This window comes from Ctenopharyngodon idella, chromosome 12 (genome assembly GCF_019924925.1).
Source record: "Ctenopharyngodon idella isolate HZGC_01 chromosome 12, HZGC01, whole genome shotgun sequence".
In the NCBI taxonomy this organism is placed as follows: Eukaryota; Metazoa; Chordata; class Actinopteri; order Cypriniformes; family Xenocyprididae; genus Ctenopharyngodon; species Ctenopharyngodon idella.
The window spans coordinates 28817224-28843738 of record NC_067231.1 but is presented as its reverse complement, the minus strand read 5'-3'; the positions used below and the strand labels follow the sequence as shown (position 1 = coordinate 28843738).

Below are 26515 nucleotides of genomic sequence, written 5' to 3'. Positions count from 1 at the left end.
AGTAACACACTCTAACTGATTCATTTGGCACAATTTCCCAGACCATTTATTCAATTCTCAGAACAAAGACACGTTCCTCAAAACTATAAACACGTTTCACTTGTTTTCACGCATTCCAATTTTCTTAATGATTTATGCAAAACTCTACACAAAAATGCCCTTATTTTACAGTGGTTTAACCATATTCTCATTCAGAAAACACAAACACATAGTATAATTAACTCAAGTGTCACTATGTAAACTCAAATAGCACACATTTATCCATTAATAAACATTCAGCAGCAAAAATGATGACACACCAATCAGAATCTCGGGATATCGGGATAATATAAATAGGAGCACAGGTGACTGTGCTTTAGAAATTGCATCCTAGATTTATCGACAGGGTTTTATACTACTTACACATACAGTATAATTACAGTACACAGTAACAGTACTTTATATGAGAGAAATTTCACTATTCTGTGTCCAGTAAACGATAGCACATGTACACCCTCAAATGTTTGATTGTCAAATTTATTTGTTGCCATTTTTTTTTTTCTTCATGTGCTGTATTTTTGAAGAACTGAGAGACGACCGCCTAAGGAAGGTAGAGAAAATCTTTTGTCAGAAGACCAAGAAACTGCTATAGTATTGTATACTGCAATGAAATTTGGCTGAAGGTGCAGAAGATGGCGAATTTATTTCTTTATTTATGTATTACTGTAATTGACAGAATACTGTACTGCGTTGTACACACATTTCATATTTAGTTCTTTGGTTTTTGAACTTTTCTTCTTCTTGTATACGTTCATCTCCTGTAAGATCAATTTACAGCAGTGAAATGAAAATATTTTTTTCTAAAGCCTTTTGTTGCATTTTACTCTATCTGCACTCTTTTATTTATGTTGTATACTGTAATAGACACTGAGCTGCCAATTATTCTTGAATACCAATAAGAGGTATTTTTGTTACAGTGTTATGAATAGATTTCACTAGTGTTCACTGGGCAGGAAAGTAGTCTGTGTATTTGCAGGTTTTGTGTGTCATCTGAGGCCAAAGTTTGATTTTGACAGAAGTGAATAAGTTTTTGACTGAAATATTTGATTTTGACATGGAAGTCTGATGTTTGTACAAGTTGGTGTGTAGTTACGAGATCGTGTTTATAGTTATGAGAAAATGGTGAATTGTTTCATGAATTGTGTGTTAGCAATTGAGAAAAACTGTAATTTAGTTAATTCATCTATACATCAGCTCTGGAGAGAAACAGTGATGTCATCGTCCAGCTCAGTTCAGTTCGCATACAATGGTGTCAATGCAGGCAGATCAAAAACATTGTTGAATATCAAAAACACTGATGAACAAGGTGTGGAGAGTGTTGTCAAGGCTATTTTGAGGTGGTCCTGAGTCCTGAGGTTAGACCCAACAAGGCAAAATGAATCTCTCATTGACTTTGATTTTGCAGTTTTTGATGTAGTGTCTGTGAATGATCTGTAGTGTTCATATTTTGACTGGCTGTGTGTATGATCTGAAAGCATTGTTTGGTTTTGAGCAGAAATAAAATGGTTTTGAGGCAATTGTTTGATTTTGCCAGAAGAGTCAGATGTTCTCTGAATGTAGCTTGAAGATTTGGTTTTATGTTTGTGATTAAGTTTCGAGAAATGTTTTAGCAATTCAAAAAAACTGTTTTTTTTTTTTTTTTTTTTTGGTAACTGATATTGTATTCTGTTGCAATTTGGAATTAAAACTTTTTTTTTCTAATGGTTTTCATCTACTGTAAGGTCATTTTACAGATGAAAATTGTTGTATTTTACTGTATCTGTACCCTTCCATTTATGTTGTATACTGTAATAGACAAACTGCATGACTCCTGATTCCCAATTAGAGGTTTTTGTAATGGTGTTTTGAATTGATCTCACTGCTGTTCTCTTGGCAGTGGAGTAGTCTGTGTATTTGTTTGGTTTGTGTGTCATCTGAGGCCAAAGTTTGATTTTGACAGAAATATTTGAGTTTGATGTGGAAGTTATGAGATTGTGTTTATAGTTGTGAGAAAATAGTGAATTGTTTCATGAATTGTATGAAAACTGCAATGTCATAACTAATGTTAACAAATGATCATGATGAGAAGGTAAAGTGTGCAGGCGAGGAATGTGGAACATTCCTAAAGAGTCTAATTGTTGCTTTTCTGGTAAACCCTTGACTATAGTGTTCACTTCCTTAAACTTTCCAAGAGCAGAGGTCAGAGCTGATTCTTTACTACCAATGAAATGATAAATCCACGGAGTTTGCATGTCTTAAGAACGATGTTGTGTTAATTCAAACAATATATTAAATATATACATATATAACATTCTCGCTTTAGGAAAGTGCCAACATTTGTCTGTTTGGCCTTATTTTATGTATTCTCTGCAGTCTTTGTAAATTAGGTTCTATGATTATTTGTTTCTCATTGTTTTCCCAAATATTAGACACCCATTTGTCTAATGCTAATCTGCATGCTGTTTCCCAGCCGTTTTAAACAAACTTACAGTTTACTTTATGGTTTAGATATCAAAAAACAAAAAAAACATTTGATATGTATTTCTGCATTCCTGTTAAGATCTTGCTAGTTTACACATCTTACAAACTCCGGCTTATTTGACCACTGCCTGCATCCTTCCAGATGTTTTAGGGATGAAGTCTAAAGCTTTTAATGTGACCATTATTTAAACTTATAATTAATTACCATCATTAAATGAACATGAATCTTTCCAGTGATGCTTGTGTCACTCACTGGGTGTTTTAGGGTAAAATGTTTGACATTAGCTTTTGTAAAAAGTTCAAACTGACCCGTCGACATTCCATCTTTATTCACATCTATTCAAGCACAGAGTGAAAGAATGATTTTCTGAATGTAGGTGTACACAAGGAAACTATCGGTTCAAATAACAAATAACTCAATGTCACATGAAGAATGAAAAACTTGTTTAAGCTATTTTTTTAGAATTACTTCTAGTTCCAGTAAAGGTCCACCCACAGTTATTAAAGGCACTGATGAGATTGTGAGAGCTGCAGTTCAGCATCACTGTATTGAGCTGCTGAAGAGAGAATCTCACTGAGTTTGCTCTGCAGCAGCATCTGACCTCAGGTAAAGATATTTCTGTTTCATCCCACTGGGCCACCAGCTTTTGATGGATCTAAAATATTTTGTAAAGTTTAGCTGTTTCTTACATTTCATAAAATTCACCTTTAAGTATCTGTGAATGTTATAGTTGTTTTACAAATGTTTACAAACAAGAAGAAAAAAATATATAAGAAAATATAAGAAACATATTTCATGTGTGTGTATGTTGTATATGTGTGTGCAGGTGGCGTTCGTCACAATGAGGTTTCTGATTTCACTGTGTGTGTCTCTACTGCTGCTGATTAATGGTGAGTGTTTTATAATCTGTCATGTAAAATGACTAAATATTTTCCCAATAATAAATAATTACGCTTATTGTGTATTTAACAGGTGAAATAATCAATGGACAAACAACAGGTACATTCATTCTTTCACTTCATCTCATCTTCAATGTATCATTTGTTTTCCACTAAAAAAAGTAGAAATAAAAGTAGTAGAAATAATTCATATAGTGAAAGAGTTTTCCTATTGATATAAAACCTTCTCATAATATTTTAGCACAAATTATATTAATATTCATATACTGTAAAATAAATAAATAAATAAATAAATAAATTAATTAATTAATAATAATAATAATAATAATAATAATAATAATAATAATAATAATAATAATTTTAACAGTTAAAGACTGCAAAAATGTGACAGTAAGAGCTTGTTAATTGGTTAACAGTAATTTCCTGTACTATATACAGGGGAAACTGTTTTAGATCTAACCTTACATTTCAGTAAATACTGTTAAATGTGCCATTTGTTGGAAATAAAAAAGAACAAATCTTATCATTTACAGTGAAAAACTGTGAATTGGCATTCCCAGATTTCCTTGCATGACACTTCACATTTGATGGTTTTTAATTTTAATAATTATGTTTCTTCTTCTTCTTCTGTTTCTTATCAGTTGTGTACATTAGGGTTTTATGTTACATAATATGTTGCTAATATTTTATTATTTTATTGTAGTGTGTTACCATGATGGTGTTTTGTGTTTGTGTATATAACACTGCGTGAGCCTTCTTTATATTAGTATTTACCTCAGCTTGTGTTAACACTACTTGTGATGTACTTTGATTCATCTTGTCTTTCTCTTTACTACCAGTACTTTTGTTATGGTGGATGTCAGTATGTGTAAGATGTACAAAACAGTATAGTTTTAGTAGCAGCATGGCCTTGCTAATTCAGCAGAAAAGGTCTGTTGGATTTACTGGTTTATTTATTTATTTATTTTTATTTACAGTTCTAAACTGTAAAATGTACATGTTTGTTACGGCCTCACCTGTCTAGGGCAGTAAAAAAATAAATAAAAATAGGCCCTGTCTCCCATCCCAGCACTATTCAACAAAACACACATAATCAACCATAAAAAAATATTTAGGGAACATAGGAAAACAGTAACAAAGAAACTAAATATCCTTATGGAAGCAATAATTAACTTCAGGAGAGGGCAATGCCAGAATAACAAACCAAAGAAGTCTAACTGTTTTAGTAAGATAAGCCTAAACACAAAATAAAGAAGCAAACAAAAGACAGGAAACTAAGGTAACACTTTATTTTAGGGTCTTTTAACTAGTTGCTTATTAGCATGCATATTACTAGAATATTGGCTATTTATTAGTACTTATTAAGCACTTATTAATGTCTTATTCTGCATGACCTTATTCTACATTCTCAATCCTACCCAATACCTAAACTTAACAACTACCTTACTAACTATTAATAAGCAATAAATTAGGAGTTTATTGAGGGAAAAGTCATAGTTAATAGTTTATATGTGTTCCCTATACTAAAGTGTTACCGAAACTAAAACTAGCTTCCTCACTCAGTGCAAACAGGAGAAATTATATATATATATACAAAATAAATGGCGCCCACCTCCCTACTGTTACGGTTTAGTGTTGTAGAGATGAGGCGTTCACATATCCACAAATGATAGGTATTTATTAACAACGAAGGAGAATAACATAACCAAACACGTATAGATAACATTAGAACTGACAAAGGAGTGCAGGAAGTGAGTCCAAATTAAAGGGAGTGCTGACGAAGACAACAGGTGCAGGGAATTCAGGGAAATGGCAGGAAGGCAGATGAGGGAAGTGAGTTCAGGTGTGCAGACAAAGAGAATCGTGGGAACTGGAGTCCGGGAAGGCGTGGTTGTAACATTACCTCCCCCTCCCCGGTAGCCGTGTCCACGCGCCTCAGATGGAACAACGGGGGAGGGGGGTGGGCGCCCTGGAGACCTACACGCAGGTGCGGGGGGAGGTGCAGACGGGTGCGGAGGTCTCCAGGGCGGGTCTAGGACCTCGGGACGTCACGGCGGGTCAGGAGTCTCAGGCAGCCGTGACGGTCCGGGGCCGTGGACGGCCATGGCTGGTCAGGAGCCGTGGGCAGCCCTGGTGGTTCCCGAGTCCCCACCCACGTGTGTGACGCCCACATGTTTCCCACCCACCGGTGCATGGCCCCCCCACAAAATTTTTTTGGGGGAGATTTAGGGGGGGCTGGAAGGGCTCGTGGATGGGAGTGGGCTCGTGGGCCACCGGAGTGGGCTCGGCGGTGGCTGGAGTGGGCTCGTGGGCTGCCGGAGTGGGCTCGGCGGCGGCCGGAGCAGGGCTCAGAGGCGGCCGGAGCTGGCTCGTGGGAGACTGGAGCAGGCTCGAGGAAGGCGGCTGTCTTTTAGAGGACTTCCTCTTGGACGGCTTGGGCATAGGATCTGGTAGAAGCCCCGGGGAACGCCCACTGGAGTGGTAGGTGGAGGAAATCGGCGGCTGGTGAACTGGCCAGGCCACCTGTATTTCTGAGAGGACTGGACGAGGAGAACACGATTTCAAATGAACCTCTTCAATTTTGAACTCAGAACCATTAAGGAAAAGAATCAGATTAATTGACTCGACTAGGGAAAAGAGGCATTCAGGTTCACTATAACGAATTGTCTCCTCGTCCAGACCTCCCAGAAAACAGGAGTTAAGAATGGCACGGTCCTCCACTGTGAGCCTTCTTCCATAGTTTCTTGAGGGCACAGGGACCAGGAGAATACCCATAGCTCTTGTGGATGTCCTGTCGGTAGGGGTCAGTTCTTCTGTTACGGTTTGGTGTTGTAGAGATGAGGCGTTCATGGATATCCACAAATGATAGGTATTTATTAACAACGAAGGAGAATAACATAGCCAAACATAGATAACATTAGAACTGACAAAGGAGTGCAGGGAGTGACTCCAACTTAAAGGGAGTGCTGACGAAGACAACAGGTGCAGGGAATCCAGGGAAATGGCAGGAAGGCAGATAAGGGAAGTGAGTTCAGGTGTGCAGACAAAGAGGATCGTGGGAACTGGAGTCCGGGAAGGCGTGGTTGTAACACCTACAGCTTTCTTAAATTAAAGTGACTATGAATTGAGAAATCTACTTTCCTTGAGCTTTTGATATATAAGAGGTCATCGTACTATAAGAATATCTTGTAAGTTTCAGAACTGAAAACTCCCTTGTTAGTCAAATGTAAGCTTTTATTGACACCAAGCCCAAGACACCAACAACTGGTCCTGGAATGTGCCTGTCATAGATAGGTGAAATGCCACCTCCGCAGAAGAAATCACTTCACTTCAGGACTACTTCATCATTGCAATGTCAGCCCCATCCACTGGCATATTAGTGAGATGATGAGGAGAGAAGAGCGATACAGGATAAAAATAACATTACCTTTCAAAGGATCCTAATGCTAGGAATATGGTTATTTATTTTCAACAATGTGAATGCCTCAGTTGAGCTTTATTTATTTGTATTCGTTATATTTCACTGTGGATTCTTTGGTAAATCAATCGCATTTCGGCGCAGGTTTTGCAAACAGACTTTTACGATATGGACTCGACAGTAATGCAACAACATGTAAGAAACTGTATTAATTCTAATGCCTGATCTGATATGTAATGATTCATGTACAGTTAGATGTTCTTTCTCTATGTGTCAGTAAATCAAACCAGTGATTAAACGGTCAACTTAGGAGGATGAAAATAATCTGTTATTTAAACGGTGATTAAATTATAGAAAGCGATCAAAGAATGCTTCTTTTACAATCGCAGAAGCTATCAATCAAACATCATGTGCTGGAGCTGTTACTCAAACAGCACAAGTTTATCAGGGACTGTGTTCTGGACTTGTGCCAAAACTCCTGTTTTAATCAATGGATCTCTTAGTTACATCACGTTTGCACTATTAGTTATGATGAAAACATTCGTTAGTGTGCAGAAATTGAGTTACAATGAGGAGATCACTGCATTCATGCACTCAACAACATGTCTGTGATCGACTACAATGTTCATCGCTGCAACCTTTCATGCCACTACCTAAATATGATGCCATTTATCTAAATGTAATGCTAATCAGCACTTTTCATGATTAGTTAACCTTGAGAGCTGTAATAGTAAAAAAGTGCTAAAAGTTTTCGAGAGAGCAATACTTAGTTATTTCAAATGGAAAAATGTTAGCCAATCACAGCAGTGAGCGTTTACACTGAAGTCTCACAGCAGACACGCCCCTTAAAAAAGAGTGTTCAATTAAGAGGGCCAAAATCAAGGTAGGAAAAATGCCTTTTATTTCTAAAATATGACAAAAGCATACTAACATTATAAGTGCACCCCAGGAAAGTTTATAAAACAATGCAGTTCTTGACCTCTTTAAGATATAAACCATTAAATAAAAGAATGACACTCAATCAATGCAACAGGTCCTCCACTGCCATAATCTCACACACAGCTAATATACCTTACATGGTGCATTAAAACATGGGGAGTAAATGAGCAAACGTCTGAAACAGGAGAAGGTCTCTCTGCAAGAGAGACGGTGAGGGAGACCTCCAGGCTTCTGTCTCTGCGGCACTCAAGTGGTGCTTCTCAACGCTCAAATTAATGCTTCCTCGTTTCCTTGTTCCTCCGTCATCCAGCCCATGATCTGGAAACCAATCGAACTCAGCCATCTTGAAAATCTCAATTCTCTAATTGCACCATGAGGAGGCAAAGAATGAGGAGCGAGGAAGCTTCCTAAGGAGTCATGAGCTTGGATACACAGGTGTATTCTTCCCTCGCATCCTAAGGGGTGGAGCTAAGATGAGAGGAAAGGAAGTGAGTAAAAGAAACCAGGATGCACAAATGAGAAATGAGAAGCATCCAAGAAGTGGCCGCTTTTGTATGAGAGCATATAGCCGTGTAAGCAAATCAGAGGAGGGAGACACTCAAGAGTGCTGATTAAACTTAAGTGCCGCTACTCATCCTAGGAGAGCAGAAACAAAGTAGACACACAAACAGGCATACACAAAACATTTAAAAGATTACGTAAATAACACCCCCACACTTTAATTTACAAATCCACCGAATTGTAAATAAGTAACTTTAACCCTAAGGACTATACACTCTAGATAAGGCATCAACAACCACATTTTTTAGAGCCTTTTTGATGTCAAATTTCTAGGCTGTATTTTTGGATTATTACACCCCAGCACATTAACTGTTGGTTGGTTTTGTACAAAAATATAATTGGGTTGAAGTCAGTGTACACAATTACAGGAGTGCTGCTACCACCCACGTAAACCTCAGTGTTGTAAAGCTAGCATTAAAGCTAAATCATCCTTATCGATGGTAATGTAATGAAGCTGACACTTTGACAATGAAGCTGACAAATTTCTTTAAATATGAGGATACAGGATGATCCACACCTCCAACATCAGCACTACTCCTGTCCCCATAGCACTTGCATCTACCTGCAACTTAAATGGTATATCAAAATTTGGTGCAGAAAGAACTGGGGCGTTGCAGAGAATGTCTTTGGCAGCTAAAAATAAAAGTTCACAATCTGGAGTTCAAACAAAACTCTTGGAATCACTAAGGAGGTCAGTCAGAGGAGACACAAAATTTCTACAAAATCCTCTGTAATAGCCTGTCATTACCAGGAACTGTTTGTCCGTGGGAGTGGGGAACTCTAACATGGCAGTAATTGGTCGTGTTTGCCCTTGACCGACCTTTTTGCAAGATAGGTTACGACTGCTTTTGCACATTCACATTTGTCAAGTTCAACACATCAAGTTCAGGGTAAGAAAAGCTTTAGCCAAGCATTGGAAGGCACACTCAAGATATTTAGATGATCTTGCCACTCATTAGAATAGATGACTATGTCATCCAGATATGCTGCACAATTTGGAACGTTAGCCAGTACCTTATGCATCAACTTCTGGAACATCGCAGGTGCATTTTGTATCCCAAAGGTGAGAATGGAATACTGCAAGAAGTTATCTGGTGTTACAAACGCAGAAATTTCTAAATCTCTCTGTGTTAAAGAAACTTGCCAGTAGCCTTTCAAAAGTGTCTCTGTCCACACAATCTTCTAAGCAGGGTGATGGAAAAGAATTTGGCTTAGTAATACCATTCAATTTGCAATAGTCCATGCAAAAGCTAAAGTTTGAATCTGGTTTTGGGACTAGTAAGCACAGTGAGCTCCAGGGACTTCAGCTTTCATAACTTCACGCTTAGAAGGATAAACTCTATATGGAAACTGTTTAATGGGCAGACTCTTACCAACATGTCACGAACAAGAACATTAGTCTGACTTGGAACATCAGAATATAAAGTAGGTTATTCTCTTATCAATTTACCCACTAAACTACGCTGGTGTTCAGGAAGATAAGACAGGTAAGAATCTAAATCAGACAGAATGGGCAGAGTTCTGCAAAGGTCCAAATGAAAGCTTCGCATTACACCCAGTCAATCCATAGTGTTCAGTACTGTAAAATGAGAGAAGTACAACAGATATGACTAGGAAAACTTTACATCAGTCATTAGCTTTACCTCCATCCCTAACAATATAGGGCTTCATCATATTGATGTGACAGACTTGAGTTTGCCGCTTACGATCAGGACTGCGAATTACATAGTCCGTCTCACTCAGTTTTTTATTAACAGTGTAGGGACCAGACAATTTGGCTTGTAAAGCTGACCCAGGTACAGGTAGTAAGACAAAAACATCATAAGCAACTTGGAAACTGCGTGCTACACTCTTTTTTATTAAAATGTGCTTTCATTTTTGACAGCACAGATGCCCGATGAGTTTTTGCTGTCTCACAGGCTTTATGAAGTCTTTCACAAAATTAACTTGCTTACTCAAGAATAGATGTGGGTAAGGAATTTTTAGACAGCAATTGCTCTTTGCTCAAAAGTCGCCATGAAATCTATAAGTTAGTGTAGGGGATAGGGAATGATTAAGACAGTGTAAATATGCCTTCCATTGGGGCGAATAAAGTTTGGTTTCATGTTAGTGTCACGCGAACCGCTGCAGTGAGCACACAGGCTGCTCAGGTCCAGAGACACAATAGAACAGAGCGGATGATATGCACGAGTCAGCGGAGACCACAAAATGTATCAGGCCCATTTGAATTCTGCGCACAATGCTGTATATTAAACAGTTAGGAAACTGAGGCTTTACCGAGCTCAATGAAATGGGCTGTGATATAAACTAAACGTTATTGGCTATTTTAAAAAAGGGGAGGAGCTGTTCAATATGTCCTGCCCTGTCTTCCTGCTTCAGTGGAAGCAGGAACACACTGAATAATGCTGCGCGTTTCAAGGCACTTCAGTGGGCCTTTAAGCAGTTTTAATGGGCCACGAACAGTATGACCATATACTAATTCTGAAGGTCTAAAACTCGCCGACTCTTTACATTAAGAGAAGCAGGCCTTGCACCAAATCTTTCTCGGTTTCCACATAATACGTTCTGAGCAAGGATTTTAGAGTTTGACAAAAGTGTTCAAGCACTCCTTGAGACTCTGGGTGATAAACAGGAGACAAGCGATGACTAACACTTAAGTCTTTTTCTACCTGCTTGAACATTCTGGAGGTGAAATTAGTTCCCTGAAGTTGCACCTACTCAGAGCAATGTATATTGGTCCCAGGGACCAAAATTTGGGAGCAGACATCCTGCTGAGGCAGGGGCTAAGGCTAAGGCAAGACGGTGGAGTTGATTTGGAGAAAGTTCTTCTGGAGGAAGTAGATCAGTTCACCTCTCACGAGAACACTGTCCGCTTTGGTAGAAACCACCTGTTTGAAGCTCGAAAAAAAGTGCATTCCTCCATCATAAACATACTCCACACGGCTTCAGAGGTTAATAAAGGCCTTCTGATGCATTTGTATAAGAAAAATATCCATATTTAACATGTTATAAAGTAAAACGACCAGCTTCCGCCAGACCGCCTTCTATATTCAACTTACGAAAAAAAAAAAAAAAAAGCTGATGTTGCATCAGTTACGCTTGTTTTGTAAGTTGCAAGAGGTGTTACGCTTTCTTCTTAAGTTTTTTAGATTTTGAGAAGATTTTAGAAGTTCTTAAGATTTTTAGGCCGTGGCATTCCCGAGATATAAAAGTTCTTTGATTTATCTAGAGGTGGACAAAGTACACAACTCCATTACTTGAGTAAAAGTATAGATACAACTGATCAAATATTACTCCATTACAAGTGAAAGTTGTAAAGACAGATTTTACTTAAGTAAAAGTACAGAAATACTTGCTTTTAAAAGTACTTAACTATTAAAAATAAATGTCCTTTGTTATGTCATCACATGTTTATTATTGTTGTATGAATGCATGCCATCATGGTGGTTTAAGCCAGTCAGTGATGCTCCACCTGACATACATAGTAGCATACGACTACCTTGAACTCATTTAAATAATTGTTTTAAAGGTACAAAGCTCTTTTCAATGTCAAAAACATTCTAGAAAAAAAAAAAGTTTATTTGACAAGATTTTGCTGAAACACATTTCTGAAAGAACTTCATAATCTTATTAGCCTAACTACGTTTTTGCATCCTAACTAATGTCATTGTCGAACCTTACCTATGTGTTAGCAGTGTATCCACAAGGCTATGGCAATGTGGCAGGTAAATCCTAAAAAAAATCATTTGACCAATTATACTTACAGAAGCCTTAGTTCTAAAAGCACAGACAATTTCCATTTTAAGCATCAGAAATTAAAAGTTTACATACCTCAATATGCTTCCGCAATTTGGACAGTGATTTTTTTTTTTTTTTTTTTTTTTTTTAAGGCTGTGATATGGTTCATTTTAGGCAAACATTTAAAATGAAACAAATCTTTAATATTTTCAGAAAACTGTCTCAATATTCAGAGACCCGCTTAAGATAGCTTTCATGTTGGGAGATATTTACATGCATCAGGGAGCCACTTTCAAAGTACTGAAATCGCATTTGAATGTGAACTCTGATTCCACTACATATGACTCTGTAGCTCGTTAAATGGTTTTTATTTCTATAAAAAGCAAAATGACAGTGGAGGCATAATGTAAACTTAGCAGTGGCATATTCTATCCTCACCCTCACACTCACGTCATGGCAATATATGAGACAGCTTTTCGCCTTGATGAGAAATCTCGTCACATTTTAATCACACGAGATCTTGTGGCACGAAATCTCGTCACACCCCAATTAAGTACAATACTCAAGTAAATGTACTTCCTTACGGTTTACCTCTGGATTTGTTTCACCCCAAATTCCAGTTTCATTGTAATAACAGAATTCTGACTTGTAAAAACTGCTCACATCTTTATTTGTGTTTTTGTGTTCTTTCTTTTGGCAACACCAGGGATATTCTATCCATTCGGCTCAGCGGCAGGAGACACAGAATATTCTAATTATGGTGATGAAAGCTACGTATTTGTTGGCCTATCCACTCCATATACGTTCTTTGGCCGCACATACAACCAGCTATACGTGAGGATTCAGTTCCATTGCCAATCTAAATATGAATGCAAATGTTGAGATAAGCCACTTCATACTTTCCTGGTGGATTTGAACTGATTTCTTATATTACAGGTTCATTTTAATGGACTCCTTACATTCAACCAACCTGAACCAGCATCAGGTCCTAACTACAATCCCACCAGAGGAGCTGAAGATTTCATTGCTCCTCTCTGGAGTGATGTTGATGACTATTACAGTGGCGTGTTCTCATATCAGGAGTACACAAATGGAAGTGTGCTCACTCGCGCCACTCAGGATATAAACCAGTATTTCCCTCAGATGAGATTCAATGCTTCTTCAGTCTTTGTTGTCACTTGGGAATTTGGTGATCGCACAAGCCCAGTAAGTTTTTATTTATTTATTCATTTACTTTTTAGACTGCAGTGTAGACTATGAATCATGATGTTGTGTTTTCTTTTCTTTTCAGGCGATCAAGTTTCAAGTGGTTTTAATTTCTGGTGGAGGTTTTTCTTTCTTTCTGATCAATTATGGCGACTGTGCTGTGCTATATGAACAAGTTCAGGTAAAGCAAACATCACAGGATTGAATTAATATACTGTATACCAGCTCTGCATATACTGTATACGTAACATTTGCTTTCAATGGTTTTAATAGGCTGGATATGACACAATAGGCTCCACAGACTCCTTTGTAATTCCTGATTCAATTAATGGCAACTACCAAAACCTCAAGAGCACAAGCAACGTAAACGTCCAGGGTCGTTGGGCCTTCCTTGTGAACGGTAGGTGTTTGTCAAGATTATATTTCTCACTATTATCAGTTTGTTTATTGTCATGATGTTATGTGTTGTTATGCATGTCAGTTGAGAGTTACCTCATTGCTCTCTAGAATGAGAATGTTCCTCCCTCTAACAGCACCTGCCTCTGACTAGCAACAGCAAGTAGCAAATCAATTTCAATTTACAAGCTCTTGATTAGGGCTGTGCGATTTCCGATTTTTAATTACATAAATATGTACACAGTGTGTTAGTGAATAGCTGCTCTGTGATCAGTAGTAAATTATGCTCCATCTAAAAGAACTGCATTAGAAAAAACAACACACTTCAAACATACAATCTTTCCAAACATGAGAAGCGTTTATGAACCTCTTGTCCAAAAAAGTCTGTTCTAGAGTGTAGCGAATTACAGGTATTTAATTAATTAGCTCAAATTATGGGTGAAAAAAATAAATAAAAAAAATTATATATATATATATATATATATATATAATTAAATCATAACGTGTTATGATTAATTATAATATAAATCGACCAAAAAGGGAATTATGCACATATATTGTGAATTAATTACAACGGATTATAATTAATTACATATATTCAGGATTAGTTCTAGTTTAATAGTTAATTTAGGAAGACTGGTCTAGTTTGTCCAGCAAACTATCATCTTCCTTATTGACTGTTATAAAAGGGAATTATTCCTTTGGCCACGAAGAATAATTTCCTATTCTAGCGTAAAGCAGTTTGCAAAATCAGAACGTAGAAGTGACTTGATTTTCTGAATGAGCAACAGAAACAATAGAGCATGAATATAATGTATTTAATAGATACAAACTACAAATAAATGACTAAAAATACAACAAACGAACATACATAGAATAAAATGAAAGTAAAGTCAAGAAAACAGAGGTGATCAAAGAAATGGCAAAATTACAAACAGTTAAAACCTTTGAGAGCCAGCAAGGAAACTCAACTTACACGTGGAGCTTAAAACGCTTCAAAAAGAATGGTTCTGTACTTGCATAGGTTTAGGTGCTGCGGTTACTTCGTCTTTCTGCAGGAGTTTCAGTACGTGCAATCTGGAGCGTTTGGTCCTTTTCCGAGAAAGGGTTCTTCGGCGGGATTTTCAAACAAGGTTTTAACTTAAGATAACTGGAAAATAAAGAAGAAAGAGTCTGTCTCCTAGGTGATGAAGAGTGAAGGCTTCAGGCGACGGATGAAGAAGGCTTGACAAAAGAAAACTTGTTGCGTCGAAGAGACACGTGTCATTGTCTTTTAAGGACAAACAAACCAGAACGCCTTAGCCCCACCAGGGTGACTCTTTGAAGTCCCTGGAGCTGGTGAGGATATCTTCTGTTTTGCTTCAATGAAGTAACAAAGATGCCAATGGGGCAATTGGTCCCAGACTTGCCAGAGCCGATTCGTGATTTACATGCACAGTTCAGGAGGCTAAAAGCATTCTGAAAATTCTAAAGTTGGTTGGCTAATCTGGTCTTGTACAGACGCTACAGTAATCTGTTCTAGAGACAATTTTGATTTTTGATAAAGCTCTAATTGGTTTCCTTTGGAAATATGTTTCAAATTCACATTGAATGCATTTATGATAATGTAAAGCATGTCTGTGTGTGTCAAAATTGTGATTAAAACCGAAATCACAATATTGAAATCGGGGTAGGTTTTTTTTTTGGTCTGTATCGCACAGCCCTACTCTTGATTTGACTCCAATCTCAATTCAGTTCAATGTGGTATTGATTCATTTAGAAATATTTCAGGCACATGTCAGTTCAAAAAAAATATTTCTCGATTAATTAGGGCTGCAACTAATGATTATTTTCATAATCGTCTAATCTAACTATGATTAGAAGGATTAATCAACTATTTGGGTGATTAATCCAGCGGTTAATCATTAGCTCTTAACTGACTATTCCAACACGTGTAAATGGACACGCTGCTTTTAGACTAACAAGTTCAATTCAATTCAATTCAATTCACATTTATTTGTATAGCGCTTTTCACGATACATATCTTTTCAAAGCAGCTTTACAGAGAATGCATGTCAACATTACAATTTGGAGACTGCAGTTAGCTAATAATGTAATAATTTAGGCGATTAACATACAATCACTGTTAGCAATTTAATTGAAGGTAGAAGCAAAGAGCTCCTGGAAAAATGAATTACATATTAACAATAATTAGGATATATAGAAATTTGCGAATGTGCGTGTTGATCCAGATGTTGCATCTTCTGAAGTCATCGCAGGAGTTGGCGCCATCTCTTCCAAAGTTTTAGTCATCTGAGGTCTTCTTAAGAAGCTGGATCCAAACTGAAACTGATGTACTCTCTAGTTTTACCTCGGGACAGGCGTCCCGAGGTAAAACAGAAAAGCAAATGGAGAATAATTAGCATAGCTGCTGTTCATAACATTAAGCAAAGATAGTCATGTGCAATTGATCTGATATGAGATGGATTATGTGAATGCTTGGCTGAAGAGATGTGTCTTTAATCTAGATTTAAACTGGGTGAGCGAGTCTGAGCCCCAAACATTATCAGGAAGGCTATTCCAGAGTTTAGGAGCCAAATGTGAAAACGCTCTCCCTCCTTTAGAGGACTTAGCTATCCTAGGTACAACCAGAAGTCCAGAGTTTTGTGATCTTAAAGAGCGTGAAGGATTGTAGGGCAATAAAAGATCGGTTAAGTACACAGGAGCTAAACCATTTAGAGTCTTATAGGTCATTAGCAGTACTTTATAATCGATACGGAACTTAATAGGTAACCAGTGAAGAGATGATAAAATTGGTGTTATATGATCATATTTTCTTGACCTGGTAAGAACTCTAGCAGCTGCATTTTGTACCAATTGTAGCTTGTTTATTGAGGAAGCAGGGCAACCAGCTAGTAATGCATTACAGTAATCTAGTCTAGACGTCATGAAAGCATGAACTAACTTTTCTGCATCAGAAACAGATAACATATTCCGTATCTTAGCAATGTTTCTGAGGTGGAAGAAGGCTGTTTTTGTAACATATGAAATATGATTTTCAAAGGACAAGTTGCTGTCTAATATAACACCCAGGTCTTTAACTGTCGAGGATGGAGTAACAGTACATCCTTCTAAATGCAAATTGTAGTCTGAGAGATTCTGTGTACAGGTTTTTGGCCCAATAAGTAATACTTCAGTCTTATCTGAATTTAATAGAAGAAAATTACTAGTCATCCAATGTTTTACTTCTTTAACACACTCTGTCAGATTGGATAATTTAGAGTTTTCATCTGGTTGTGTTGAAATATATAATTGAGTATCATCGGCATAGCAGTGGAAACTAATTCCATGTCTTCTTATAATATTACCAAGTGGCAGCATGTATATTGAAAATAGCAGAGGGCCTAACACAGATCCTTGAGGCACTCCATAATTTACTATCGTTATCTTAGATTTTTCCCCGTTTAAATAAACAAAATTGTGACGGTCTGATAGATACGACCTAAACCACCGTAATGCCTGTCCCTGGATACCAGTGTAGTCGATCTAGGAGTATTTTATGATCTATAGTGTCGAACGCAGCACTGAGATCAAGTAACACTAGTATTGAGATACAGCCTTGGTCAGACGCTAGAAGTAAGTCATTTGTAATTTTAACGAGCGCAGTTTCTGTGCTATGATGAGGCCTGAATCCTGACTGAAATTTTTCATAGATAGCATTTTTTTGCAGGAAGGAGCACAATTGGACCGACACCACTTTTTCTAGTATTTTAGATATAAATGGAAGATTTGAAATGGGTCTGTAATTTGCCAATACATTTGGATCTAATTGTGGTTTCTTAATGAGAGGCTTAATAACTGCTAACTTGAACGGTCTTGGAACATGACCTAGAGATAAAGACGAGTTAATAATATTGAGAAGAGGCTCTTCTGCTACAGGTAACAATTCTTTCAGTAGTTTAGTGGGTATTGGATCTAATAAACATGTTGGTTTAGACGCTGTGATAAGTTTATTTAGCTCTTCCTGTCCTATAGTCGTAAAACACTGCAACTGTTCTTGAGGGACGATAATTGAGGCTGAATCATAAAACTCTGTCAAGGGTTGTACATTTACAACTGTATTTCTGATGCTTTCGATTTTTTCAGTAAAGAAATTAATAAAGTCATCGCTACTAAACTGTAATGAAATGTTTTGTTCTGGTGATGTCTGTTTATTTGTTAATCTAGCCACTGTACTAAATAAGAACCTTGGATTGTTTTGGTTATTTTCTATGAGTTTGCGGAGATGCTCGGCCCTGGCTGCTTTTAGAATCTTTCTATAACGGGACGAGCTGTCTTTCCACGCGATTCTAAAGACCTCTAAACGAGTTTGTCTCCATTTGCGTTCTAGATTACGAGTTTCTCTTTTGATAGCGTGAGTAATATTGTTGTACCATGGTACAGTATTTTTCTCTCTAACCTTTTTTAATCTCATCGGTGCAACAGTATCTAATGTACTAGTGAAAGTGGTGCACATACTGCTAGTAATTTTCTCAAGATCATTTGTGTGTTTGGGTACAATGAGCAGGTGAGACAGATCAGGCAGGTTATTTGTGAATTTATCTTTAGTTGTCGGAAGAATTGTTCTACCTAGTCGATATCGTGGCGCAATTTGACAAATATCAGCAGTATGCAGTACGCATGTTACAAGGTAATGATCAGTGATATCATCACTTTGCGGTAGAATTTCTATATCAGTAGGATTGATTCCATGTGATATAATTAAATCTAGTGTATGATTAAGACGGTGAGTGGGTCCAGTGACGTTTTGTTTGACCCCAAACGAGTTTAGTAAATCTGTAAACGCAGCCCCTAACGCATCATTTGTATTATCTACATGAATATTAAAATCTCCAACAATCAGCGCTTTATCAACGTTGACCAATAGGTCTGAGAGAAAGTCTGCAAACTCTTTTAGGAAATCAACATAAGGCCCTGGAGGTCTATAAACAGTAGCCAAAGCAAGAGATAGTAGCGACTTTTTACTTATATCTGAGAGTGTAACGGTTAGCACGAGAATTTCAAATGAATTAAACCTGTAGTTTGTTTTCTGGGTAACGTTAAGAATCTCTCTATAGATTGTTGCAACACCACCGCCACGGCCAACCGGACGGCATTTATTTATATAACAGTAGCCAGGTGGACAAAACTCATTAAGACCGAAATAATCATTTGGTTTAAGCCATGTTTCAGTAAGGCAAATTACATCAAGACTATTATCTGTGATCATTTCATTTATAATAACCGCCTTAGGTGTCAGCGATCTAATGTTTAGTAGCCCTAGCTTTAGAAATTGTTTTTGTTCAGTAATTTTGCGAATTTCTGGTTTGATCACGATCAGATTTTTTCTAGATCCTTTATTTTTATTGTTGAACCTCACTATTCGGGGAATAGACACAGTTTCTATAGACTGTATTACACTCACATTTCTATCAATTAAGTGGGTAGAACACAGACTGTGATTTGAGGTTTGACTTACTAGTCATACGGTGCGAAGCGTCTTGGAGATGTTCTCCGACAGAAGATCAGCTCCGATTTTGCTGGGGTGCAGGCCATCAGCACGGAAGAGCCTAGGTCGCTCCCAGAAAAGATTCCAATTATTTATAAAGAGCAGCTTCTGTTCAGTACACCAAGACATTAACCATTCATTTAAAGCAAATAATCTACTGAACCTTTCATGTCCACGTCGGTACGTTGGAAGCGGTCCGGACACGATGATCCTCGTCGCGGGCGATGTGGCTCGTACCGTCTCGATCAGGCTCCTGAAGTCCTGCTTCAGCATCTCCGTCTGCCGCAGCCTGGTGTCGTTCACCCCCACGTGCAGAACAACAGCTCCGATGCTCTCAGCGCCATTCAGGATCGCGGGAACCTGCGCAGAGACATCGAGAACACGAGCACCAGGAAAACAGTGACTGCGCACCTTACCTTTGGTTGTGGTAGCGTGGACGTGACGGACGATGGAGTCTCCGATGACCACGGCGTCTCGTTCTGCCTCGCGAAGAGGGGAGAAGCGGTTCCTCGTCGAGACCTCGAAGACCGGGGGCGGCGGAGGGGGAGAGGTCCTGGTCCGAGGCCTGGCTCGCGCCTTCCGTTGCTGAAGAACCCAAGGTCCCTGGTGTGACGGCGCCGGAGTGAACGAGGGCTGGGATGAACGCGTTCTGGGTGCTCGGGCCCTGTGCAGAGAAGCACACGGAGTAGAGGAAGCAGGAATGTTAATATCGCGCTGCAAACTTACCGAGGATTGGTGAGCGTCAGCACGGGATGTTTCCAGCGCTGTTCGCCGCTCCCGTAGCTCGGCCTGCTTCTCCAGAAGGGTCCGGATCTGTTGTTCCACGGCCTCCAGCTCCAACTGCACCGCATGCAGCTCGAACGTGTCCTCACCTGCACTCAAAGATAGAGACACATTCGGTACGCTCGCCATTAGTATAGATGAACAATAATATTGTGAGTGAGAAGAGTACAAACGCTAGTGTGTAACCAATAACCGACAATACAAGTGAGTGAGGTGACTGTTTATATACAGAGTCCAGATGAGTGCAAATGACGATGATAGACTTCAGGTGCATGTGATGGTGATGACGTGCAGGTGCAGGACAGAGGGAATGCTGGGAAGTGTAGTGCAGGAACCGGTGACTGTAACAGTCAATACCAGGAGATCGTCCAATACCAAGCTGACCAATTGCAGCAGTGAGTTCTTGAAAAGACAGCTCAGTGTCCAAGGCAGTCTTAGAGTCTGAGTCTATTTGAGGCAAGTCTTGAATTAGCTGTTCGGCACAATCAGTATCACAATGATCAGCAGTATACAAGCTGGAATAAAGAGTCACGGCATGAAGCCTCATCTCCGCAATAATACTTGTTACCCTCCCATCAGGAAGGCGAAGACATGCCATTTGTTTCTGTTGTGCCACTTTGTGCTCTAAATTAAAAAAAATAAGCACTAGGGGCATCCATGTCATTAACAGAGACAAACCGAGACCTTACAAGAGCTCCCTTCACCCTCTCATTCAAAAACAAACCCAATTCTCTTTTTTTTTTTCTTGCAGGTTATTGAGCAAATTAGGATCATATCTATTTATTAGATCCACCTCCATATTTGATATGTCCTTCTCAGTTAACTGAATAGTTTCTCTTAATTTGTTAGTGGAATTAGCAGTATGTTGCATGCAAAACAATTAGCATCACTGATCTTCACGAACGAACTCACAATATCTTATGAATTATTCCTCATACAACACATTCAGTAAAGGACAATCGTGAATTAACTTACATGTTGTCATTAACGCACAACTTGAACACATATCATCCTCAACCAAGCAAAGTTAAATTCAGTCCGTATTCTGACGAGACCTAGGTGGGGTACTTCATGCGATCAGCTCAACCGGAACTGAAAGTTATTGACACACGCAGTAACCCGTGCTCCGATTGGCCGTTCCTTCCCAACATTGCCGCCCCCAAATATGTTGAACATATTTGCTCCTTGAATGGAACAGTCAGTTAGGAGTATCTGATTCTTCGGTTTGTTCAAGGGAAGAAAGTGGGATTAGTCTAGCAACTGGTCGGGTATATGTTTTATTCTTGACCTGGATCTCTACTGCTCGAATGTGACCGTCTGTTCCAGGAAAGGTCTTAACTACTTTACCCACTAGCCACATGACACGTGGAAGTTGTAAATCAACAAGCATGGCAATAGTTCCTGGGGAAATGTCATTCACATCTGTATGCTATTTGTGATGAGCTTGGAGTGTTGGCAAGTAGCAAATAAAGCTTAACCAGAATTGATTTGTTAGCACCTGGCTTTGCCTCCATCTCCGCCACCCCATGAGCTCTGTAGCGGGATATACAACAGGAGGCGGTAAACTATCAGGCCGCCCCATGAGTAGGTAATTGGGCGTAACTGGGTCAAAGTCCACTACGTTAGAAGAAGTATACCCCAGTAGTTTACTATTAAGGATGTTAGCCAGATGTTGTTGAAGCTGGGGGCTGAGAGATGCAAAGGCCTCTTGTAGTTCCCTCTCTCCACCATGAAAGTTTGTGCCCTGGTCTGAGAACAACTCACAAGGCTTACCACGACAGGCTACTCACGTCGTCTGCCAATTTTGATTTGAAATGGCCGGAAGCAGTCAATGCCAGTGCTATAAAAAGGTGGCTTCTGAAGTCTCAATCTGGCTGGTGGCAGATCTGCCATTTTTGGGATGACTGGTTTGGCCTTCCACTTCTTACATTCTTTACACAAATGTTGCTGCCTACGAATAGCTTCCCATCCTCTTAATACCCAGAAGTTCCTCCTTATTTCTGCAAATACTCTTTCTGGTCCTGGGTGGCAGAGCTTGTTGTCGTAGTCGTTTATTAATAGCTTAGTAACTGTGTGATGAGGATCCAGCACGATGGGGTGGATTGCTGATGTTTCCACTCCTTCTGCACGACGCAGGCGACCACCAACTCGAATGACCTGGGAGGACTCATCATATTCTGGTGACAAGGTTAACAGCCGACTTTTTGATGGTATGGGTCTTTTTGCTTTGAGTAGTTTGTACTCCTCAGGGAAGCTATCAATTTGTGATTTTTGGAAGATGAGCATTTCTGCAGCCTGGTAATCTGCTGCTGATGGTTGTTCACCACATTTGTGTATTTGGACTGTTGCTTCGATGAATAGTTAGCAGGTTCAGGAATGTTAGGAGTGGCAACTGGGTTGCCAGTACTCTGTAGATGTAGCGCAGAGTACATTGTTCTGGTCTTATTTGATGGGGTTTGTAACCGAATGTATCTGACTGACAGTACCATCTTAATCCTAGGGTGGATTCCTGGGGGTCATTTCGGTCTTAGGACAACCACAGCTCAGTGCTGTCAGATCGGGCTTCACATGGCAGGTGCTCAATTACACTGGGCACATTACTTGCCCACTGACGAAGTTGGAAACCTCCAGTGGCAAGAAGTTCACACAGCTTATCCACTAACTGTTTATCTTCTTGAGATGATGGAAGACTCCGCAGGCAATTATCCACATAGAAGTTCCTCTCCACTGTGGATCTCATCTCATCACCAGGTTCCGTGTGGTCCAAAACATGCCACTGCACAGCATAAATGGCACAACACAGACTACATGTTGTACCAAAGGGCAAAACCTGCCACTCGAATATGTCTGGAGGTCGGTTCTTGTCCAGGTCATGCCACACAAAGCGAAGGAGCTGTTTATCCTTAGGTAGAAGGCAGACCTGGTGAAACATCCCCTTGATGTCACTGCTCACTGCAACCATATGCTCACGGAAGCGCAGAAGGACCCCTAGTAAGGATGGACCTAAGGCTGGACCTGGCAGCAGGTAATCATTCAGAACTTGGCCTTGAAACTGGAAAGAACAGTTAAAGACTACATGGTTCTTGCCATTATGCTGAACAAGGTGATGGGGTAGGAACCATGACTCACCCACTTTGCTGACTTCTCCAGGAGAAAGTTTCACAGCATATCCAGTGGCTTCAAGCTTATTTATTTCTTCCTTGTAGGCAGCAGCTTTGTTGGGATCTCTCTCAAGGCCCCTTTCAGTGTTTCTTAAATTAGGCAGCACTGCATCTTTGAAGGCCTGAAGAAGTGGCATGTCCTTCTTGCGCAGTAAGGGAGTGGCGTATCGATTCACTCCGTAGACTAGAACTCTTGTGGTTTGAGTTTGAAGAAGATGCATAGCTTCTTGGTCTTGCTTCGACCGTGTGACCTCTCTCTCTGACTTGATAGGAATGACATCTGCCTGCCAGAGCCTTTCCACGTTTCGGAACAGCTCAGATTGTGAGGGACTAAAAGGTGGCGTGTAAACACTGTTCCCGGGCCTTGCAGAGCCCATCCCAATCATGTCTTAACAGCTGCCGGGCCCCCTGGTGGGCCAAGGCGGACTGGCTCTATAGGGGTAATTAGATGGGGATGGTCTGCTCCAATCAACAGCAATGGACAAGCCTTATGAATGGGTTGGAGAGGGAGTTCAAATGGCTGTATTTCTATTGCAAAGTTGTTACGGGATAAGAGTGCTCTGCCAAACTTAGGGGTTCAGCTGTGAATGCCTTCTGGATGCGATACCTCTTGTGCGGTTGGGATGTTTTAAAACAACTGATTTAAAACATTACTTAACATGTTGAAAGAAATAACTCGTTCATGCCCGACAGTAGGTGGATACACATTTAAAAAATAAAAAAGGACCCCTTCAATATTAGCTTTCACTACAACAAGTCTACCATTTACAGGTTCCTCTGTTTTTAAAACATCAACTTGTAGTGATTTTACTTTCGCCCATCCAAGGACGCGAAGTAAAATAGGGATTGGTACATCACCGCTGATGTTGTAATTTTTGGATCACACGTCTCTTAAGGTGTGGTTATGAGTACATCAGATGACCACTCCCCTCCCTTTTCCTAGTTCAGGGCACCAGTCAAGGTCTTTTACCTTGTCAGTATGAGAACACTCTCAACAGGGGCTTTTCATTCATTTAGAATTAATGTAAAGTGGTCAGCTAATTTATTTGAAAGATTGGTGAGATTACTAACTTGTAGAGCCTCTTCTGTATTATCAGCACAAGGAATGCACAAGTGTAATAAAATAAATTTTATTAACAAAAGGATAAACAGGAATAACTAACACAACTACTAAAATGAATGATAAAGGAATAAAGTGCATAAGATACATAGAATACAAGTGATTAAGCTGAGTGTGGCTATGGAAGAGTTACGTTATCTTATGGAAAGATAAACTGTTTCTCTGAAAATAATAATGTGGAGAACCTTATTATGCACTAAACAAATAAACGAAAGATTATTTGTTATTAACTTACATCAGCTATATTACATCTAATGGGAATTAGGAAATTATATACTGATAATATACAACAATGCCAAGGTCTCTGGAAAGAGGTTTGGTTAGGTGATATTTACGTTTCACTTGATTGAGTCCGATGACGGTGACGTCTTCCACTGGTTGTGGTGGGTGACAATGCAGTGGGGAGAGGAGCCAAAATCTGTTTCGACAGTCTTGAACACGAAGCTCTGTGGGATGCTGATCTCCTGGAGCACCAAAGGGTCCTAAAATCTGGAACACGGAGATGAGGCCATGGCGTAGGTGCAGAAGGTCCTTAACAATCTGGAACACGCAGACGAAGGTACCTTGGAAGCAAGGTTTGCTCTCCTGAGCTTAACCTTGTTGCAAATATCCTTATTGTCTCACTGGACGGAAACTCTGAACGTAGTGGTTGTTAATGTCTCTTTCCTCACAGGCTGGAGGCTCAGAACGTGGTTGTCTCTGTTGCTGCCTCACAAGCTGTAGACTCAGATCGTGGGACCTGTTGTTGTCTCTCTGGATGGACCAGAGGCTCAGAACGGTGTTGTATCTGTTAGTGTCACAGCTTCGCAAGCCGGGACTCAGAACGGCATATCTGTTATGTCTTTTCCCTTTGAAGGGCAGACTCAGAACAGTGTATCTGTTAATGTCTATCCTCGTGCAGGACAGACTCAGCAAGGAATGTCTGTTGAAAGGGTACCTTTATCCCTTTCTGATGAGGAGGACATTGCAATTTGGCGCTTCTCTATTCGAGTGCTGTGATTGGCTGCTGGCATCAGAGGGGACACACACAGTGTTTATGGCAGCCTCTGGCCAACCTTAGGAAGTAGTCTCTAGATGGGTGAAGGGCAGAAACTGCATGTGGACCAATGAGAAGTCCTGTCCTTCCCAGGCTTGGTACAAGCCTGGTCTTCTTCTTGCCCTCTAAGAGAGTTCTGGATGTTGTCCTTACATCTTTATCTGATGGTGTTGGAAAGTTTGTTTGTGTTAGTCCACCAAGATCCAATCAAAATGTAGCAAACCTTTGTCTGCTGTTACGGACAGAGATGGGCCCGGCCATAAACTGGGCCCTGGAATGAGCTGTTCACTACAAACTCTTATATCTGGACAGAACAAGATTGCCACCCTTGCACTCACATTTGTTTTACGACTAAGTACATACTGCCCTTTCCACCATATTCCCCAGTCAACTTCGTTAACTGTATCGCTATGCGTTCCTTGAAGGAAAATAACATGTACATTTTTTTGCTCTATTGTTTCAAAAACCAGAGCACGCTTTGCTTACGTTCATCCCTTCCACCATTAATGTTAAGTGAGCCAACCCTTAATAGTTCCATAAAAAAGACTGGAAGAAAGAGCAGACAGACTGGAAGGAGCAGAAATAAAGAAAAAAGCACTATGTGATGCATGGAAGGTCAATAACAGAGATAATTTTAACTTTCTATTTTTCTGTTTTTCGATGCTTTCTAACTGCAGTTAAGTGCTTCTTTAAATGGAACAGCCTCTTTTCACTCAAAAGATCAACCCCCATGGTCTTCTGAAGAAAAGTAGGCCTAACTGACTTTACGAACTTATCAACATCAGGAAAAAATTCCCTAACATCAACCTGCTTTCCAAAAGTATTATCTAGAAACTGATCAATTTCCTCTAAAGTATACAAGGAGAGATCCTTCTGAGGATCTTGAGAGTTTTCTTCAAACCCACACTGTAAGCAGGAGTCCATATCCTGCATAGAAGCAGACTCATCTGACAAAGCATCCTCTGCTGCCGTCTGTGAATCTGTTCGACTCTTCTCCATATCACACCCATGCTGATCAGCACTAGTACTCGGCAACATTCTCGTCACATTCATTATCCTGTTTATCCACTAAATGTTCTTTACCCTTAACAACAATATCATCGACATCAGTATTTGAACTTGTTGCAGCTACCACTGGTATCACTGAAGTATTCATCGCTACATTTAAATCCATATTAATCTCTGAATGTCTCACCTCTGTGAGGCCTGAGATCTCCTCCTGACCTGTATG

At 39.6% G+C, this 26515-nt stretch overlaps 1 protein-coding gene across 1 annotated transcript; it reads left to right on the top strand.

Moving 5' to 3' along the window:
* Positions 1-3329: 3329 nt before the first annotated feature.
* Positions 3330-24971, top strand: LOC127524256 (sushi, nidogen and EGF-like domain-containing protein 1). The gene is made up of 7 exons (XM_051915719.1): positions 3330-3390; positions 3473-3499; positions 12762-12889; positions 12992-13261; positions 13347-13442; positions 13535-13661; positions 24922-24971. The coding sequence occupies exons 1-7, from the start codon at positions 3342-3344 to the stop codon at positions 24969-24971; spliced, it is 747 nt and encodes a 248-aa protein (XP_051771679.1). The 5' UTR covers positions 3330-3341.
* Positions 24972-26515: the final 1544 nt, after the last annotated feature.

Coding starts and splice junctions, on each gene's coding strand:
- LOC127524256 (XM_051915719.1), top strand. CDS start 3,342: ATGAGGTTTCTGATTTCACTGTGTGTGTCTCTACTGCTGCTGATTAAT. Junction 13,262..13,346: donor TTGGTGATCGCACAAGCCCA/GTAAGTTTTTAT, acceptor TTTTCTTTTCAG/GCGATCAAGTTTCAAGTGGT. Junction 13,662..24,921: donor TTGGGCCTTCCTTGTGAACG/GTAGGTGTTTGT, acceptor CTTTCCTCACAG/GCTGGAGGCTCAGAACGTGG.